General features: G+C 38.5%; 1 protein-coding gene across 3 annotated transcripts in view; it reads right to left on the bottom strand.

Annotated features, from left to right (window-relative positions):
• Positions 1 to 21,292, bottom strand: part of STAU2 (staufen double-stranded RNA binding protein 2) — a 170,243-nt gene that overhangs the window by 108,961 nt on the left and 39,990 nt on the right. For all 3 annotated transcript variants that reach the window (XM_040064828.1, XM_040064903.2, XM_040064976.2), the window contains exons 6-7: positions 8,381 to 8,540; positions 4,745 to 4,852 (exon numbers count right to left, since the gene is read on the bottom strand). In XM_040064828.1, coding sequence (XP_039920762.1) covers positions 4,745 to 4,852; positions 8,381 to 8,540 — 268 coding nt within the window. The remainder of the gene's footprint in view (positions 1 to 4,744; positions 4,853 to 8,380; positions 8,541 to 21,292) is intronic.

Raw genomic sequence — 21,292 nt, 5'->3', positions numbered from 1 at the left:
AGGAGGGAGGGGAAATGGAACTGAGGTAAAGGTACCAGGGCCTTCTTTGTGTAATAACTATAGCTTTAATGTGCTCAAACCTTCAATCTTTAAATGTTCAAACATTATTACAACATGTTTTGTATTAAAGTTCTTTTTATCAAGGTCATGTCCCTTGCATTATTTAGTTTTGCTGTTGCACTGTAATGAGGTCTCTTTAGGCTTGTATTTCTTTTTTAAGTTCTCTTTTGTGGCAACTTCACCCAGCAAATACAATTACCACAGCATATATCAATAAAAAGACACAAAATTAAAATTAACAGACAATTTTGTCCCATTTTCCCAGAATAAGATGGCATCTATGCCAGAATGGGATTTTTCTGTTGTAGTCCAGGACTGTTCCCACTCTAAAATTCCAGGTATTAATTTCAGAAGTGTTTTCGACGCTGTCTCACTGAACATTGCCCACTAATGCTTGACCAATGAGGAGGCAGCAGTGCTTTGAATGCACCGAGCCACGCTGAGCCCCAGGATGCTGCAGTGCCTGCAGCAGAGCTGGGGTGAGCCCAGTGCCAGGATCTCCTGCTCTCAGACACAGGCGAGCATCGCATGCGTGCTGAGCACCTTCATTGCACTGCAGTGTTTCCCACTCTATTTTACACCATCTCAAACCATCCCTGTACTTTGTTGTCCAAGTATTACAACATGCTTGCTGTAAAACATAGCTAAGTTAACTTTACTAAGGTGCTTAATGTTTCTGTGGTTCTGCTAATACTATTATATACGTGTTTGTCTTTACATGCAACATAATGTACTAATAAAATACACAAAAATGTCTATACTGACCAGATGAAAAAGGAAAAAATAACGTGGTTAAGAAATATAATTGCTGAGTTCCTAAAATATTAGTTTATATAAGTTTTCTCATATTTATATAAATGCATACAAAAAAAAAAAAAAAATATATATATATATATGAGAGAAAGAATGTTAATACCAAACCAGATTATATTTTCATATACACAAACCCATATTTCTTAATATAAAACTAATGCATTCTGGTGTGTTTTTCATCTTTTAAATTTTAAGTATGTTACACAGGGTAAATAATTGACTGGAAAATATTAAAAACTGTATCTTTGTTAGTGTGTAAATGGAAAAAAGTCTGTGTTGTCAATGGAATGAACCCCATAGGATTCAGATGGGATCTGGATCAAGCTAAACAACCAAATTTGGTAATTAAGCAAAAAAATATTTACTTAACAACATTTTTGGTTAACCCCAGATTTCAGATCTTTTTACTCCATATGATTTCAAACAGTTGTGCTATGAGCCTTGGGACAGAAAACACTAAAAAGAAATTCAGCCTTTGCTATCTAAGAACACTATACACATTAGGACATTAAACTATATCCTCAGTTGAAAGATACGACCTGTGGACTTAATCATGGCTAATTTAAAGCTGAGAATTTGATTAAGGGCGACAGTTCAATATACTTTTCTTTTTCTGTTCCATGGATTTAAAGAATAATTACAGCAAGAGAAAACACATGGGGCCAAAACACATCTAAGGTCAAGTTACATCAAGAATGAATTTTGCTCAACTTAATGAATCATGCTGACAAATGAAAAACAGAAGTATGATTATAGTGAAAGAGTAACACTGGTTTAATTATTAATGAGATGCCAGGTAGAAAACTCAAAAGAAGAGGACAAGAATAAACATACATTAAAAAAAACACCAAAACCAGAGGAGGAAAAAATCAGATCAAAAAACCCCATGTCACCTACATCTATGAATAGACAATTACTTAGAAGATTTTAAAATATCAATATATTTCCAGGAGCTTGTGCAGGGAGATACACCAGATTTTCCCAGTTACAAAAATGAAATATAATACTTAATAATAATAATAATAATGATGATGATGAAAAGTAAGAGTCTGAATGTCAAAGTGTAAAACTGCAGTGAGAAGGGTGACCATTTGGCAAAACCCAACTGAGAGTTACTCAGCAGTCAGTCAATCTCCAGGAGAGCAGAAGCCACATAGGTGTGTAACTTCCAGCTGAGAACTACTCTCAGAGTCTGCAATTTGGCCTGTCCCTGGATCAAAATGTAGAATCTCTGACTTATTGTGATAAGACTGGGAGATAAGAACACTTTCCAGCAGGTCGCTGGACAGGGATGGAGGGGCAGAAAATTTGCCTGTTCAGGCACTCTATGTCTTCACTCCTGATACTGAGAATGAAAAAAACATTATTATATTTGCTATTCTGAAGAAATAACACTGCAATCCAAGGAACAATACTGAAAATAAAATGGCAATCTGAAACACCCCAATGTGTTCTAATATCTGAAGCTGTTGACCTCAGTTATGTCTTCTAGGCTCATCTATTCCTTGCTGACAATTAAAGAATAAAAACCACATATATTGAGAGAAAAAAAAAAAGGCAAAAAGCAAGATTTTAGCCTACTGTCAAGGTGGGAATAAGTGAAATGACCATTTTACAGCTCCTGTAACAATTCCTACAGCAATCACTTTTGCAGTCATCCTTAAAAACTGTTTATTGTGAACCCCCAAAATGCCTAACAGCAGTTGCATTTTGACTTAAAAGTTGATGAATCAAAGTTAGCTAAGAATGCACCAGTGACAAGGATGGAGTAAAATTTGTTCTTTGTTACAGCTGAATGTTTTTATTTAACAACTTAATAGATAGAAAGTTTTTAAAACTCATCCTAAAGTCCCTAGACAATTAAAATGAGCCACATTACATGACACAGGACTGTTCACCCCTCGTGCAATTCTGAGGACATGTTTACATAGAACTTTATATATATTTATGATCATTACTTTGTTGCATAACCCAGCACTGTTGGAACACTGGCCAAAGCTTTGTCAGATGAAGAAAAAGCATATCATTTTATAGCTACCACACACAAAATAAAAGCTAGAAAAAGCTTTGATGCCTGCCTGGAATAACACAAGACCATTAGTAAATAAAATCCTATTAGAAACATCAGATCCTGGGGATTATCCTTAATTGCTTAGCAGTTTTATTGAAAAGTAAGCAGAACCAAGTTCAATCAAAACTCTATTTGAGAATGTCACCTATACTTAGATTTAAAGGCAGGAAATAACACAAAACCTGTCAGGAAAGCAAAAAACTGTCTTTTTTCAATGTTGCAAACACTCTTTGGCAAGTGACACATTAGATTTTTCCCTCCAAAGTATCTCTGCCTTCACTCTCTCCTTACCAAATGCTCTCTCTTTAATAAGCTCAAACAGGAGTGAAGAAGACATTCAAAGCACTACCCTTTTTTTCTTTACAACTTCCGAGCTTCTCTGTGACCAGTGACCATACATCTCCTTACAATTTAGCGCATTGATTGGTATGGAACTATTCCAAATATTTTTAAATGTTTGAGGTAGAAAACAATGTTTAAAAACTGAGACATTAATGATGAGCTTCCTTTTTGAAACACAAGCATGTGTTTCCATTATGCCTGCTGTTAGCTAAGAGTTAGGTGATTGGCATGTAGCAGCAAACTGATACACCAACAACTCCAGACACCCCAGTTTCATCCTCTAGATTTTACGTCCTCTTAACCTTCTAATTAGCCCATATCACATAGACCACATATATGAAGCATATATGACTTTGCCATACCAAGGAATTCCTTAGTCATGAACAATATTCTTTGTCTTTCTTAACTACCTGCTGAGAGATTTCTCAGATTTCTAAGAGGGTCCAAATAGCTTAATTGATGTTGGCCAATTCAGGGACATGGGCCAAACATGTCAGTAAACTGCATACAGCACACTGTAAGGCATGCCACAGATTAGGAGTTTTGATTCTTTTCACATGCAAATACATACCTATACTTTAAAAGGAAAAAGCTCTGGAGAAAATAAACATCACCAGTATAAGCACTATCCACGTCTTTCATGCAGACTCAGTTTAAATGTATAAAAATAAAAACATAATGCAGAAAAATAAAAACATAAAAGGCCACTTACATTTTCTTCATTAAAAAAAAAAAAAAAGAAAAAAGAAAAAAAAACAGCTTGAAAATCTGGTGCTTCCCACCACAACGATGTTAGATGTTTACAAGGTTTTGTAAGAACTTTTTCATCGGAAAAAAAATCCTGTTAGTATCACTCATTCTCCCACAGTTACTCCACTGATAGCACTGGAGCTATTCCAAATGTTCTTTATTACTTCAGGTAAACAAAGGTGTCAGAAGTGGGTTCATAGATAAAATCATATGAAATGAAAAAAATCATGAAAGCTTCAGTAGAAATAGATAAGTGAAACAGAATCAGAGTGGAAGATACCCATGACTTTCTGAAAACAGCACACTGAAGGTGAAATACTTCAACTGAAACTTTTCTAATGAATGAATGCTAACAGTTAAAGCAAAGACTTTGGCTAACTCTTTTGAAGATTATTTCAAATCAGATTGAGTGTGACTACAGGTTCTAATCCCATAGCTCTGTACAGAAGATGGTTTAACTGTCTTTCTGCCATCCAAGTGTTTGTAACCAAATATTAGATCTCTAAAAGTTCTGAAAGAGCATCTATTTTACCAGTAAAATGTCATTGTCTTAGACTCTGATACACTGAAATTTTTTTAATAATTTCTATGAATATGAAATTCCTATTTTTTTATATATGAATATTATCTGCGTCGGGTTTTAGTGGTACCTTTTTTAATACTTTCTTAGCAAGATAAATATGTAACGGATAAAAGTGTAACACATACCTCAAAAGTGACAGGTATATTGCGCTTCAAAGCAATTTCAAACACTACGCTGATCTCAGACTTGTTTGCATCTTTATCTTCTTCTGATTCTTTTCCTGTTTCTCCATTCTGAAAATGATGCATATATAATCATACTACAATTCTTAGAAGATCAACAAAATAGAATATCCTTCTCCTCCCAGCTTCTCAAAGATTTTGAAGTCTCCTGTCTGGCTGTAAATCAGCATTTGTACATCTGTCTCAGCACCCCATTATCAGACATCTGCTCACCGAAGCCCTATATATTGTGCTTATGCTTCATAACAAAGGAACACATACACATTAATTTATAAATTAATTATAAACAGCAAATTATTTCTATGGATGTTAGTCTTATTAATGACATGAATAACAGTTGTCTGAGTACACGCTTGTGTCAAACATGAGGATCAAAAAGGTCCTTTGAGCCATTTGTCAGGCTCTCAGTGGGTACCCCTTCTTAGCAAGGGAGAAATCTGTACTCCTTGGAAAGTACAGAAGACTGTACTTCTCTCAGAAGTGATTCAGTCAATCACCCCCACACTCTGACTGGGTCACCAGGTTACAGGTGTCCTCAGCAGGTCCAGCTGGTTAATGGCCCCTCCATCAACTTCCCTCTGGGAGTTATGACCAGTGTGAAAAGGTAGTGACAGAGAACAGCTTGCTCAACACAGAACATTATTTATTTATCCATAGGAACATAACAAACAGAGAGGCAAAGAGATAAAAAAACAAAAGGCACATGAAACATTCTGCCTAAAATTCAGCTTTGCTTTACTCTTCATGTAAATCTAAATTTTCTCACACAACCATCAGCACCAGGATCAGTCAGAGTTTTGTCTTTTGCGACTACTGCCTTTGGTGTTTGTTCCCTGGGCCACATTTCCTCAGTTCTCAGAGGCTTCACTTCCAGCTACTTTCAAATTGCAAAGCTCTGAAATATTTCAAACTGGGATCTCTCAACAACCATGTAACCTTGGCCAGGCTCCTAATTTTTTATTAGTGGAGGTAAACATCAAAGACACTTGGGCTGAATTAGGTGGATTCCTGCAGAGCTCCCATCTTACATAACAAAGTCTGATCTAAATCTTCTGCCACCAGCACAGCTACAAAATCCAGATACCACAGTTCTAAAACAACATTAAAAAAGCACTAGGTTCTTCACATTAAAATGAAATTGATCAATCTTTTATCTACCTTTTTCTAACTCTTAATATATTAATCTTTAAGATAACGCAGGGCGAAAAATCCAGCGCTCAGCTACAGCATGCAGACATAGAACACATTTTGTCTCACCAAATTGTTGTGAAATTTTGATTCTGAAAAAAGCCATTTACATGCCTGATATTGATCTGGAGCTAAATACAAAACAAAAACATTATAAAGTTTATAGAATCTCCAGAAAAAAAAGGGTGCTGTGCAAAATAATAACAAGGGTCGTTAAAATGAAATTATGTAGGACTTCTAGATCGTTTTACATAATGAAATGTAAAGTACCACAGAAATCTAGAATGTAGATCATTACTTACAGGACAGGCAAAGCATTGTTTAGGTTCACTGAGAATGTTCAGCAGAGTTAAAAGCACAGTATTTAAAAGTAAAAAAAGTCTGGGATACAAAGAATGGGATACTACTATTCCATTAAAAACCTTGAGAATATTACTTGGTGTTGTATTCAATTAAGTTTGTGCTTTATATAGGACACTGATAATCTAAAAAGCTGGGAAAAAAACAAAAAAAAACAAAAAAACCAAAACCAAACAAACAAAAAGAACTACTGATTAGAAAAAACAACTTTGCACTGAGACACTACGAAAACAATCAGTTCTATAAAAAGATTCAAAAATACTTGAGAATATTCTGTAAATGTATATGTGGGAGAGATTTTTGATATCTGTTGGTTATATTTAGCAAACACAAGAAAATACCAATTAAATAGAAAATGAAGCTAAGTGAATTCTAGAAGAAATACCTCACAAATTACTTTAAAATGGAGAATAATAAAACACTGGCATAATTTACATAAAATAATATAATGCCCACTGGACTGTCAGCAAGCCTTCAAGTCAAGAATGTCTAGGTTTTCTAGCTGTACTCTTGTTCAACCAGGTATATGTAGCCTAACTAGAAACTACAGTTTAAATTTTCATGATTAACACAAACATATCTGTCCAGAAAATCCCTCTTTGTCCCTTCTGCCTTTACAATTTAACTCCCTGCACATTTTTTCACCGAACATAGTAGAGAACCTAACACTGAGTGGAGAAAAGGAAAGATCAAGGCTTAGACATTAGTACTGAGCAATAAAGTTTCCAGCTTTAGGAAGATAAAATATGTTCAGGAGTGTCTCAGGCACTTTGGATTTAAATTTGATCCTCATTCCCACAACTGTCACTTTAATTGTAAGGCCTTTCTTAGTCTCACATCTATGAGACAGCAGAGGTGCTTTGGCAGACACACAATAGCTCTTTGTGAAAGCACATTCACCAGCAGCCCTGCCCTGTTGGCTGATTGCTTCTTGCTTCTGCTCACCTTATGCTCTTCTACACATTTATGCAATTAGGTATTAAGATGGCAATACTCCTTTTCAGCGGTTTAATATAGACAAAATATTTTATCCTTAATTAAGTTTTTTCTAATAAAAGAAAGAAAGGATAGCTTGAAATGGAAGAAGAATATACAGAAGGCTGCATTAAGGATGGCCATGAAGGCCAGAAGATAGACCTATGTAAGTAACTACTGCGCTATCTTCCATGGATCCTATTCCAGTCGAGTTCACTGAGTTACTAATGGGATTACCGGATGGGTACCAGCAGGTCTGTCCTTGCTCCCTCAGGAACAAGGGGAAGAAAGCTCAACTTATAATTGAGGGCAGCCAGAGTATGATGTGTATCAGCTCTGATCCATGCCCAGTGTTTGAGGAGTGATGATTCAATCATCTTCCATAGATAACCAAGCTGGTCAGTTTTGCTGAAGGAAATCGTTTTACTAAGATGGACCATGTCCCATGGGGACAGCACCCCCCACCACTGAATGGTGCCCTGTGTGCGCTCCATGAGCAGCAGCAGGGAGGAGCCTGAACCTTGGCAGCATGAAGCCCATAAACTCTATTTCAACCAGTCTCCAGTTCTCTGGAGAGCTACACTCATCTCTACTCCATGCAACACTTTGTACTCCCTCCATCATGATCTCGGCAAAGTGTTACCTCCAGCCTTCTCCAGTCACCTACAGCTCTGACCCATGGAGTGACAGAGGGGTTCTTCATGACTAACCTGCAACCAATGCCTCTTAACCTCAGCATAACCAAGCCACAGAGATTTACTTGACTGAGGATTCAGTTTAGTCTCCTACCAACAACACACCTGCTATTGAGAACCTACAGTATCCCAAGTGGTCTTCAGCTGCTCCCAGAGGTCTTGCAAGTACTTGGCTTGACAGGGAAACATTATTATATTTTTGCTTTCACTTTAGAAAGATTATTCTGAGAATAATTTTTCTGTTCATTGTTTTTTTTTAAATATGACACAACATTTTAATTTTTAAACAGCAATATGTCACTTAAAGACATAGTAGTGAAAAAGCAAGTTATTAAAAAAAAAAGTTTCCTGAAGCACAGACCTGAGGTAATTTTTCTGGAATAGGCTCATTCTGAAGAGCTTGAAGGGCCTTCATTGCAGCATTATGTCTAGCAGCTTGACGAGTCTTTCCTTCACCAAAAAACTCACTGTTGCCAACAGTTAACTGGACATAGAAAATTTTAGGCACTGGGCAGTGATACCTGGAAGGAAGTCATGAAAAGAAAACAATAATACAAGTTAGGAATTTTACCCATCCATTTGATGTAAAATAGAGTAGTATTTGGGGATGAAACATTATCTTTTCTCCCAGAATAAGACCCAGTACTCAAATACATGGACTGTTCCTCAGCAAGGCAGTTCTGACAGCAGCTCCTATGTGAAAACCAGCTCTTTACCTACATTTGTGGAGCTCTGCAATGAGCTCTACTGTTCATCAGCCCAACAGCCTAGCTCTGCATTCTTCTTGGTTTGAGTCTTGAGAAGATGAAACCTGAGGACAATCAAAAACTCCAGTGGAAGCCCTGCCTGGGAGACAATTCCCATCCCACAGACAAGTGGCATGGAGGAAGAAGGATTGTGAGGTTGTTCATATGAAATCTGTCATCATAGCTCAGCTCTAAGGGACAACAAAGTCAGATGACAAAGAATATACCTAGCAGAAATGGATCCTCACTTGACAAATAACTTCTTCATATTTTACAGAATGTAAGAGAGACCAGGATTCCAGGATTCTCCAAACGCATGGACAAAAGCAAGGTCCATCACAACAAAACAAGATTAACTCAAACTAGATTCAATCAAACACAGTATTATATTTTCCTTACTCCTCTTAAAGGATTCTTTTTAAAGTGTGCTCTCTCCACTTTCTTCTGTGGACATGGATGGCAACACTTTTATATCAAGACTTTCTGAATTTTCATTAATTTTAACCCAGTCATTTCAACTGTAAAACAAAATACAAAGTTTACCATAGAGCAGCACACTTCAGAACCAGACAAGTGTGAATAAGTGCTCTGGCCTCAATGTCCCTGAACTTTGTGCCTTATTCTAAAACTACATTTATATGGAAAGAGCCAAGCATAATACTGGTTCCAACAGGCCTCTGGCTATAGGGCCTTGGAGGAGTGAGCTAAGTTGCCTTTACAACATGCAAAAAGTGGGTTTACGACATGCAAAAACTTCTTGTTTACAGTTTAACACATTTATCGAGAATTATTAAGGCCTGGAAATGCTTTTGCTTACGTAACATTTTCATAAAATTATATAATAACTCCTGCTGGAAAGGCTTCTGGAGGTTATCTGGTCCAAAGCAGCATTCAGAACATGGTCAAGACCTGAAGTTACACTCTCTTGTTCAGGCCTTGTCCGAGGTATTGTGGAGGTCTCCAAGGATGAAGATTCCACAACATCTCTGGATGACCAGTTCTAGTGTCGGATCACACTTTCTGGAAAACTATTACAAAGTCCCTACACGCCTCATGGAATTCAAACACTTGGCACTGATATTGCTGGAGGTTTGCAGATGGAGCAGAAATCTTCCTCCCAATGCCAAACATTACCAGCTTCCAGCTTTTGTCATCACAGGACTCCCTCCCAGTTTCCCAGCCCAATTAGCACTGACTCTCTCTGCTCCTCCTTTGGTAAGGCTGGGCATTCACGCTCTTGCACTTGCAGGGTCTTAGAGAAGATACAAGCGATCTCTTACTTGTTTGATCAAGTGATGTCAGCAGTTTGTTGACATCCTCCTGCATCTTCTCTGCTTGGTAACACAAATCCTCTGACACAGCACACCTCCTGCAGACAAGATCACTATCTCTACAGCCTAGCTAGAGCTCTGGAGCTAGCTCTGACTCAAGGTCTCTGATGTACCAGGAGAGCAGCTCCAGATGGTGTTAGGAACTGTGCCAGGTGGTGCATCACCAGCACTGCTGAGCACAACCCTGTCCTCACTTCTGCATCATCTGTTGTGCAATCTGCTGTGTCTGCTGGCTGTCTCTGGAAGTAGTGCTCTAGGCCCTGCACTTCATGTGCTCTTCTCCAGCACCTACATGTGCTTGACCCTCTCTAATCAGGAGATGACTGGAAGAAAAGCTCAATGCACCTTTTGACCAGGAGTAGCTGACAGAGTTTACTGGCAGCTGCTAGAGCTTGCTAGAAGCCATAGCCTCTTGTAGTTCTCTTTTCCCTGCAGCAACAGGTACTCTCAAGTTCCTCAAAGAGTTCTAGGAATCTTCCCATCACCCCAGAAGATGTGAAACTGGTAATGGCTGCATGTGTTGGCTAGTGCTTAGCACAAGACAAGCTGTGTCATGCAAAAGCATGTGTCATGCAAGCTGTGTCATGCATTGATAGCATATCCCAACTCATGACTTCACAATCCTCTTTAAATTGAAAGAAATGAGGCAGTGCTGTTAGCAACTACCTAGATTTAGGGAAAATAGAACATCCATCAGAAGTTCCCATTTCCTGTTGAGTTACTAGACCTACCTTTCTCTCCACTGCATGCACATGAACTTAATCCACTTTATAAACTCAAATCCCACAACAGGCCTTCTCTTTTTCCTTCTCCCCTCCCCACCTTTTCTTTTAAAGAGTGTTTAGGGAGCTATTTATGTGATAATAAGGAAAAATGATATTCAGCCTGTGGCTCTAGAGCCTCATGCAGCTCTTTGGCATTGCTAGAATGATTAGGCTTTTACATGGTTTTGATTAAATTTTTCTTGCTCTCCTTGGCCTCAAGCAGAGTTGTAACAGAGCACTGATAATATGAGCATTGCCAGGAAAGTGCAAAAGAACACCTGAAATCCCCAGAAAATGAACTAAATCTGTAAGGCCATTGGCTTCTCTGCAACAAGGAGCACGTCAAAGGAAACAACATCCTCCTCTTTTCAGTGGTGAGGACAGAGACTGCATTAACAAAAGGCTTAAAAATAATCATAGTATTGCAGCCTGAAAGTACAGTGTGACAATTAAACTGAATGATAATGAATGATTCTGCATCCCGAAGATGTACATTCATGTAAAGAACAAGCCCACACAAAGGTAAAATGATGTATCTGCCACTGATCATTAACAAACCTTCCCAGTATACTAAATATGAGTTATTAGAAAGGGCTGAAAGCATTACCAATCTTTGGAATACATATATAGAATTTAGTGATTATTCTGCAATAACATATAAGCACAATATTTTCCATCATAAGAACATCTACACGACAGCTCTACACTCCTCAGTCCTCTGCCACTGAAACAGGATTTCGAAGAGTAATGCCTCACACATGGACTCATTAGGTCTCTAAAAGTTTTTAAATTATCTTCATTTAGAAAATATGTATCTTCCTGCATTCTACATGGCAGCTACAAATGCTAGGATTTTCCTTGGCAAATATTCTTATATAAGAGATTTTCAGGTGATACTAGCAGACTCCTCAGAACATAAGCTGACCAACACAGCCAAATGACAGAAGATTGTAAGACTAGAAGACAACAAAAGGGCATGTGAAATTATACATTCAGCTGGAAGAAAACAAAGTGTGATAATGGATAATACACAATCAGTCATAAATAACCTATAAAAACAAGTTCATTTTCATCTGACTCTTCTGGACAGCTGAGATTCTTAAAAAGATCCTTCAAATAAGAGGTCCAGAAAGCAGGTTCCCTTTATTCCTTCTAAGTCCACAGCATCAGAAATCTACTTTTTTAGCTAATGCCACTAAAATAGTTAACCTGAAAAAGGATATTTGTTCTATGAATGTGACCTTGGATATCAAGTTCCAGCAATGAGTAAATATTTACAACTAGTTATAAACCCCTAAAAATAGGGGTTCATAACAGAAATGCTGACAGACCTCAACTAAGTTGGTGTGAGTGGGCGCCACTATAATTAAATAAATCACCAAGGTCTGCTGACAATTAGAAAACTCATTTTGGTTTGCCACAGAGACAAACAAAAATTCTGTTCATTATAATTTTACTGGAATATGATGTCATAACATGTAAGCATACTGAAACAATCTGCTGCTTTTCTAGCCAAAATATTAATTGCATACTAAGGAGCCCTTGGGGCCTCTTCTTTTTTGGCCACCAAATCCACACACACACAAAGACAAAGTATTAGTACATACGTTATGTGTTCATACTGCATTTCCTGCATTTCTCTGGATTCCTCGATGACATAAATATTTTTGATGAATACTGTTGCTTTCTTCTTAGAAAGGGAATAAAAGCAAGTGTAAGATGCAGCTCACAGAAACCAGGAAGTTTATTTTGATTTAGCCTCATAAAAAGTCAGTGAAGTTTTCTCTAAATTCTAATGGTCAACATATTCTTCAACTAAGTAAAAAAGAACAAATAAACCAAATTACTTCCCCACTACACAAGTGTTATAGGAAGTATCACCCTATTCCCATTCCATAATGCAAAGTGAAGAGGAACTGGGACCACATTTTAGTGGCCAAGATAAAGGCCACTAAAATATGAGCTATAAGACACTATGGGAAAGTCATTCTTCAGATGCTAGCTCTACTGAAAGGGTCATTCTCTGCACTTTTTTATCTGGCTAATTTCCATATGAAGTCAATCAGGCTGGCATCCCTGCTGGCACAGTTTAATCAGGAAAATGCTGTGAGCTTTGAGAGTGGAGGGGTAGAAAGCCATGGACCGTGCAGGCGAGTAGGAAACAGCATTTGCTGTGAACAACTCTTTCTCCGTAACATTTGAAATTTCTCTAGGGGAGCAAGTTGCTTAGTGCAGCTGTTCCCTGGCTATATCCTATTTTCCTAAGCAGTCCATTAGCCACATGCATTTCTTACAGATGTGAGTTCTATGTTTTGAAGAAGGAAACATCCAGTATAGTTACTTTTGTCTTCACACAGTGAACCTTCTGGTTCTTTCAGCAAATCCACAACAACACCTGGGAACAAAGAGGCTCTCTTTTCCAAGTACTCCTTTTGAGAACTGCAGTCCATTACTCTTGAACTGTGTCTACTACAGCTAGGCTGCCTGATCAAGAGGAGCCTATAGATGAAGCCTTGTTGCTCCAGTTCCAGGAGGGATTTTGCTCACAGGCTCTTGTCCTGCTGGGGGACTTCCACCACCCTGACATCAGCTGGGGAAGTAGCAGGGTGAGCTGTAGGCAATCCAGGAGACTCCTGGAATGCACGGAGGGTAACCTCTTAACCAGCCTTAACCAGGTCATGTAGGGAGAAAATTAGCAGGGCCAAAGCCCAGTTAGAACTTGATTTGGCCGCTATAGTTTAAGACAACAAAATAAATTTCTATAAATATATTGGTAGCAAAAGGAACATCTTCAGCATTTGTTAAATACAGAGAGTAGTGACAGGGGATGAGGAAAAGGCAGAGATACTTAATGTCTTCTTTGCCTCAGTCTTTAATTTCAAGACCAGCTGTCCTCAGAATACCCAGGTCCCAGAACTAGAAGTTTGTGATGGGGAGCTGAGTGAAGTCCCCATAAACCAGGAGGAGACAGTTAGAGATCTGCTATGCTAATTAAACACTCACATGACTATGGCACAGATGGGATCTACCCCAGAGTAATGGGGGAACTGGTTAAAAGAACTCGCCAAACCCTTCCAAATAATCTAAAAGCAGTTCTGGTCAAATGAAGAAGTGACTGGAAATTAGCAAATGTAACATCCATCTACAAGAAGGGTGATCTGGGGAAGGGTGATTGGGCCTGTCAGCCTGACCTCAGTTCCAGGCCAGGTTATGAAAGAGATCATTCAGGGTGCCATTGCATAGCATATTCAAGACAATCAGAGGATCAAGCCCAGCCAAAATGGATTTACAAAAGGGAAGCTCTGCTTGACCAGCCTGATCTCCTTCTATAACAGTGACTCAGTAGATGAGAGAAAGACTGTGGATGTCATCTGCCTGGACTTCAGTAAAGCCTTTGACACTACTTCCCCCACCATCCTCCTAGAAAAAACATCTGCTGGCAGCTTGAATGGGTGGACTCTCAAATGGTTAAAACCTGGCTGGATGATTGGGCCCAGGGAATTGTGCTGAATGGAGCTAAATCCAGGTGGCAGTCAATTGCGAGTGGTGTTCTCCAAAGCCCAATTTTGGGGCTGGTCTTGTTTAATCTCTGTTTAATCTCTTTCCTGATGATCTAGATGTAGGGATTGAGTGCAGTAAACTTGCCAGTAATATTAAGTTGGGTGTGGCTGTTGATCTGCTGGAGGGTAGGAAGGCTCTGCAGAGAGACCTGGATGGACAATCAGTGAATGAGGTTCAACAAGGCAAAGTGCTGAGTCCTGCACTTGGGTCACAACAACCCCATGCAGCACTACAGGCTGGAGGAGGAGCTGCTCAGCAGAAAGGGACGTGAGGGTGCTGGTTGACAGCTGGCTGAACATGAGCCAGCAGAATGTCCAGGCGGCCAAGAAGGCCAATGGCACCTGTATCAAGAATAGTGTAGCCAGGACTAGGGAACAACTAGGTAGGACTAGGGAATCCCCCTCTACTCAGCATTGGTAAGGCCAGACCCTGAGTAGTGTGCAGTTTAGGGTCCTTCACTTTGAGGTGTTGGAGCATGTCCATCGAAGCACAACAAGGCTCAGGAAACATCTGGAAAACTTGTCTTATAAGGAACAGCTGAGGGAGCTGGGTTTGTTTAGACTCAAGAAGAAGAAATGGCTTTAAGTTAAGACAGGGCTGATTTGGATTGGATATTAGAAAAAAATTTGGCATGATCAGGGTGGTCAGCTATTGGAATAGGTTGCTCAGGGAAGTGGTGGATTCACCATCCCTGGAGGTGTTTAAGAGGCATCTGGATCTGGCACTGGATGTTTTGGTTTTGTGGTTTAAGAGTGGTAGTGCTGCATTGATATTGTACTTGATGTTCTTAAAGGTTTCTTTCAACCTGGATGATTCCGCTTTATGATTCCAGAGTCAAGTAATGGACAGCCCTACCAGAGAGGATGTGATACTGGACCTGCTGGTCACCAATACAAGCAAGCTAATCAGAGACATCAAGACTGGAGGCAGCCTGGGATATAGTGACCATGCCTTGGTGGAGTTCCAGTCCTGAAGGATATGGGTCAGGTAAAGAGTAAACTTAGGCTCCTGAACCTTAGGAAAGCAAAATTTCAGCTCTTCAAGGAGACAGTCCATAGGCTCCCCTGTGAGACTGCCCTCAGGGACAAGAGAGCAGAAAAGACCTGGCAGATCTTTAGTGAAGTCTTCCATGGAGCACAAGAGCTAGCAATTCCCAGGAGCAAGAAACTGGTCAAGGAAAACAAGAGATCAGTGTGGCTGAGTAGGGAACTGCTGGTCAAACTAAAGGGGAAGAAGCAAATGCACAAGCATGGAAACAAGCACAGGTAACCTGGGAAGAGTACAGAGATGAAGTATGGCTGTGTAGGGATGGGGTGAGGAGGGCCAAGGTGAAGCTGGAACTGAACCTGGCAAGGGATGTAAAGAATAACAAGAAGGGAATCTACAAGTATGTTAACCAGAAAAGGAAGGTCAAAAAAAGTGTTCCCTGCTGAAAAACAATGCTGGAAAACTGGTAACAACAGACAAGGAGAAGGCTGAGATACTCAATGGCAACTTCTCTTCCCACCACCCACCACCGAAGTCTCCCCTATTGCAAGTAAAGGTCAGGTTCACGACCACTTGAGGAACCTGAATATAGACAAGTTTCTGGGACCTGATCGGCTGCAACAGAGTCCTGAGGAGAATAAGTGGATTTAGTTGCCAAGCCACTCTCCATTATATTTGAAAAGTAATGGCAGTTGGAGGAGGTCCCAGGTGACTGGCAAACAGAAACATTGTACCTATCTTTAAAAAGGGTAGAAAGGAGGACCCAGGGAACAAATGGTCTGTCAGCCTCACCTCTGTGCCTGGGCAGATCATGGAACAGATCCTCCTAGAAGCGGTGCTAAGGCACAGGGAGGACAGGGAGGTGATTTGGGACAGCCAGCAAGGCTTCACCAAGGGCAAGTCCTGCCTGACCAACATAGTGCCTTTCTACAACAGTGACAACATTAGTGAATAATGAAAGGGCTACAGATGTCATTTATATGGACTTCTGTAGAACCTTTGACATGGTCCTCCACAACATCCCTCTCTCTAAACTGGAAAAAACCTGATTTGATGAATGGACTGTTAGTTGGATAAGAAAGTGTTGGACAGTTGCATCCAGAATGTAGCAGTTAATGTGTCAGTCCTGATGGACATCAATGACAAGTGGTGTCCCTCAAGGATCTGTTTTGGGACTGGTGTTATTTAATATCTACATTAATAACATAGACAAAGGGATCAAGTGCACCCTCAGCAAATTTGCACATGACACCAAGGTGAGTGGGCAGGTTGTCACACCTATGGGATGGGATGTCATCCAGAGGGACGTGGACAAACTCGAGAAATGGGCCTGTGGAAATCTCATGAGATTTAACAAGACCAAGTGCAAAGTGCTGCCCGTGGATCAGGGCAACACCCAGTATCAGCACAGGCTGGGGGATGAACAGATTGAGAGCAGCTCTGTGGAGAAGGACTGGGGGTGCTGGTGGGTGAAAGGCTGGACATGAGTGAGAAATTCTTTACTGTGAGGTTGGTGAAGCAATGGAATGGGTTGCAACCTGGAGCAACCTGGTCTAGTGGAAGGTGTTCCTGCCCATGGCAGGGAGTTGGAACAAGATGATTTTTGAGAGCCCTTCCAACCTAAACCATTCTAGGATTCTATGACAAATTGGTCTGGCTGTTCTCTTCTAGATTACTTCCACATCCTCCAAAAACATTCTTAATGTAAAGTGAGCAAGGTACACACTATGTATCAGTTTTAGCCACAGACATCCTTATTTGAATGCTGACTTCCTCCCAGCTACATAGATGAGAATTAAAAAAAGAAAATTCATGTATACTTGTCCCAGATTATTATTTATTTGAAAGATGGTTTTAAATTATAAGTCAAATCTTTAAAAAGTTTAAATTAATTTAATTAATTCTGAATTATTCAGTATTTTTTCTCTATATAATATTTGCTCTGGTCAGTTATGAAACCAATTTTGACCTAGTTGTTGAAAATCTCTAAGCAAAAGAATGTTTAACTGACTATGTAGGAATGATAAAGAAAACCATGTGATGAAAACATATTAACAGAAAGAGATTCAAAAGCATCTGTTCATTAAAAAAAAAAAAAAAAGTCAGAAAACGTAACAAAGATGCTTCCCATTTTAAAACCCAGAAACCCCAAACCTTTTCTATTTCAAATGCAAGAATGTTAGAAAATCCCACATTAAGCAGTCAAGATCCATGAGTTGCAGGCAACTGCATAATGTAATCCTCTTTATCTGCTAAGGTCTATTAGAAAACAAAAGAGGTTACTTGCTTCTGCCGGGAGGATGATCTAGAAGCTGAGTTGATACTTAGGAATCTCCTCCTGTTCACCTTGGCTCTACTTTTACATACATTACTTTGTTTGATGTCAATACTATCCTGTAACTTACATAGCTTGTTGTTGTTGTTGTTTACCCTCCAAGGTGAGCTTTCCCACTCCCTAATCAGCCTTTGCTTTGACATGGAACAAGTTAAAGTATTTCAGAACTTTTCTGTATAAAAGGCTACCCACCTTCTTGATCATCTTTCACAACCCCTCCCCATACTTGCTCCTGTTCTTAAATACAAAAGCCAAGAATGGTAAACAATAAACCATATAAAAGGCTAACAGTGCTCTGTGTAATAGGAATATTTATGTATCTATACCAGAAATATCTTGCTCAATGCATCTTAAAAATCACATTTGCCTCTCCACTAATTCAACCACACTAGTTCTTCTCAGTTTATCTTGAAAATACTTAATAATGTAACACTTCTGTTCCGTGGTTTTCAACTGAATAACCCTCAGGTGACAACAGAGTTAGTACTACTAGTGCACATGTTATTAATGTTACGATTTAGACTGAAAGTCTAGTCTCGTTGCATTTCTAATATGTCAGTCCTCTCTATCACTCAAATCTTTCTGCCTGTCCTGACCTTCCTGTGTATCAATGATGCCTTCTACATCTCACAAACATTTTCCTACTTCTTGTGTAAACATCTTTAACAAAAATAACTTAAAAGGTTGATTCTAAAATGGGAAGAACAGTACTTAATAATCTTCCTCTTAGTTTGACTTTTCATACTGCTGATTATTTTTCTTTTCCTTTCCCACCCTGAACTTCTTACACAAATCCCCTTCTCCTTCAGTTTAATGAAAACATTATCCTTATCTAATGCTATAAAATGCTTAACTGAATCCCACAAATATAAGATTTACTTTACTCTCTTTACCTAAAAAATGAGTTGGCACATAACATGTAAGGTTAACACATTAGTCATACACAGTCTACCTTTAGTACACAGTAATTTCACATTGAATTTTATACCTTTATTTATATTTTCTTTTAAACTTCATTATGAGTCTGGGAATTTTTCATGAAGCTAATGATAATTCCCTTTTCTACTTTTTCTACTTTTCCTGAGCTAGAGGCTATGTAGTTCCTTCAAGCAGTATGAGTAAGTCAGTTAAAAAAAAAAAAAAAAAAAAATTAAAAAAAAATTGACTCATGTTTCCACGATCACAATATCGAAACATTCCTGAGTGAAAAACAAGAGGGAGGAGGATTCAGTTTAACATAACATTATCTAATGTGGAATCTTCCCAGCAGAATTTGTGATGACAAGACGATAATATTGCCACATCACTGTTCTGGATTCCAAGTTGCTCAATAGATGTTTGACTGAAATAAATATTTCAATATTTATTCTGTGCATTTATCACTACTTTGTTTACCATTTACCGCAAATACGTACAACAAGAAGTAAAAAAACCTGTTGCTCATCACAAGTAATTAGAAGAAACCAACAGAAAGCTCTAAACCTTTTAAGTTTAGGTGTTTGAACCGTCATGGATTAAGCTGACAATAGAAAAAACATATTGAACTAGCTATGTAGCATTAGTTTCAGAGCAATTTCAGCTCACTACTTCCACTTTGATTGCTCTCTCTCCTTCAAACCCCTGAAGTTAAGATAAAGCACTTGTCAAAGTTCCAGAAGGGTCTCAAAACCAGCCCAAATACCTTCTCTTGAAGAGAAACTAGTGCAAGAGACATGTAAGGAAAAAAAAAAAAAAAAAAGTGCCTCAGAAGAATTAATATGGAAAAGCCCAGAGGAAAAATTATCATGATAAAACCCCCCCCAAAGTACTGTATACTGAAGACTAAGGTAGAAAAAATAACTGAAAAACAACAGAATCAAGAAGAGAAAAGGGAACAAAATTTTATGCTCCTCTAAAGAAGTATTTTTACCTATCAGCTGAATAGCTAAGTAATGAGAACAGTCTACAAAAAGTCAACTTATTTTTGACTGTAAAAATAGCATAAATAATATAGGAACATAACAAGAATACTGCCTCCAGAGTTAACGACATTGGAAAATGTCAAGTGGACAGTGCTGAAATGGAACTGGGGGCTGGGGGAAAGAAAAGATAAATACAAGGAGAAAGAAAAGGTTCTTTTCTGTGACACAAAACCAACTACAATAGGAATAAAAGGGAAAAACATAATGAGGCTGTGATGTACACTGTATCTTTAGAGGTTAAAGCAGACATCCAGAAGACAAACATCTCATACTCTTATCTACTTCAGCTCATAAAATTTCCCATGAACTATATTACTCACTAATCTTTACAAGCATGCAGAGTGGTTACTAAGAATGCTGTCCAAATAGCCATTACAGTAAAAGAACATAAACAATGCTGCATATCTGACTACAGCATCATTTTCTTTTTACATAAGAACTCAAGTCAAAAAAAAAGCCAACCAAAAAACATGTTGCTTGCCAGCTTAGACACTAAGTAAATGAGAGAATGAAGTATCTCACTTATTTAATTTTACCATATATTTATGCCAGTAATGTAATACTAATAAAAGTGTTACTAACAAAATCATCTCAGGGCAAGGACTTCATAGGAACTAATTAACCTGAAAGTCCACAGAGGAAGAATGCCCAAGAAAGGTTACAGAGTGATTCTCACCATCCATTAAATTCAAATAATTACTGTGTACTGTTCTACATTCTTTTCCCAACTTGAGGAATGTAAACATTCAGGCATTAAATTGCATTATCATAAGTAAGAAATTTAACCTATCACTGTAAAATTGGAAATTAAAGGATTGAAAGTAAGAACAAGCTGAAAAAGCACACTTAATTCTGATTTAATAAGCCCCCCCTCAGCAGACGCTCGCAGTTAACTGAGGATGCACACTCCCCTACCTTGCTAGTTACCAGCTCTGCAACCTCTAAAATTGGCCACACATGGCCAGCTAAAGCTTCTATCCAAAAATCTTCTCTTCTGTGCCATCAGACTTACAAAGAAAAGAAATGTGAGAGAGAGCTTGGTGAATTGCAAAGGGAGAGTATTTTATGTTGCCCTGCACATCATATCAGAATGCTGACAAAATAGCAGATGGCCTTAAGAAGGAAGCTTCATCTACACCTGGAAGGGGAAAGGAAGGTGTCTGTTAATTGACCACAGAGAAGATTGTAAAGGGCCAAAAGGTCGGAAATCAAAAATGATTGGTGAAACTTTTCAGTGCTTTGATTCCTTTCTACTTAAAAGCATAAAAGGAGCAGATTTTCTAGGGAAGCATACATAATATCCTTTAATTTTTTTTATTATTTAATATTCTTTTTCAATCTTTAATGGATTTACACCAATGACTAACAACTAAATAGCAATTTACTGGTAATAAAAATGCGTAATTAATGCAATGAGACTGCCATAGTAGTGGTCACTAAAGCACAGTGACTGATCTCAGCTGGTCCAGTGAATACAATTTAGTACTGAATATTAACAAAGAAAAAAAAATGTAGATCATGTTAGATCAGTATACTAAAATACAGGTTGCAGACTTTCTAGAGATGTTAACTGTACTTTTCTTTTACA

The sequence above is a fragment of the Hirundo rustica genome, chromosome 1 (assembly GCF_015227805.2).
Source record: "Hirundo rustica isolate bHirRus1 chromosome 1, bHirRus1.pri.v3, whole genome shotgun sequence".
Classification (NCBI taxonomy): Eukaryota; Metazoa; Chordata; class Aves; order Passeriformes; family Hirundinidae; genus Hirundo; species Hirundo rustica.
Note: the sequence above shows the minus strand (reverse complement) of the source record. Positions and strands in the feature narration are given on the sequence as shown.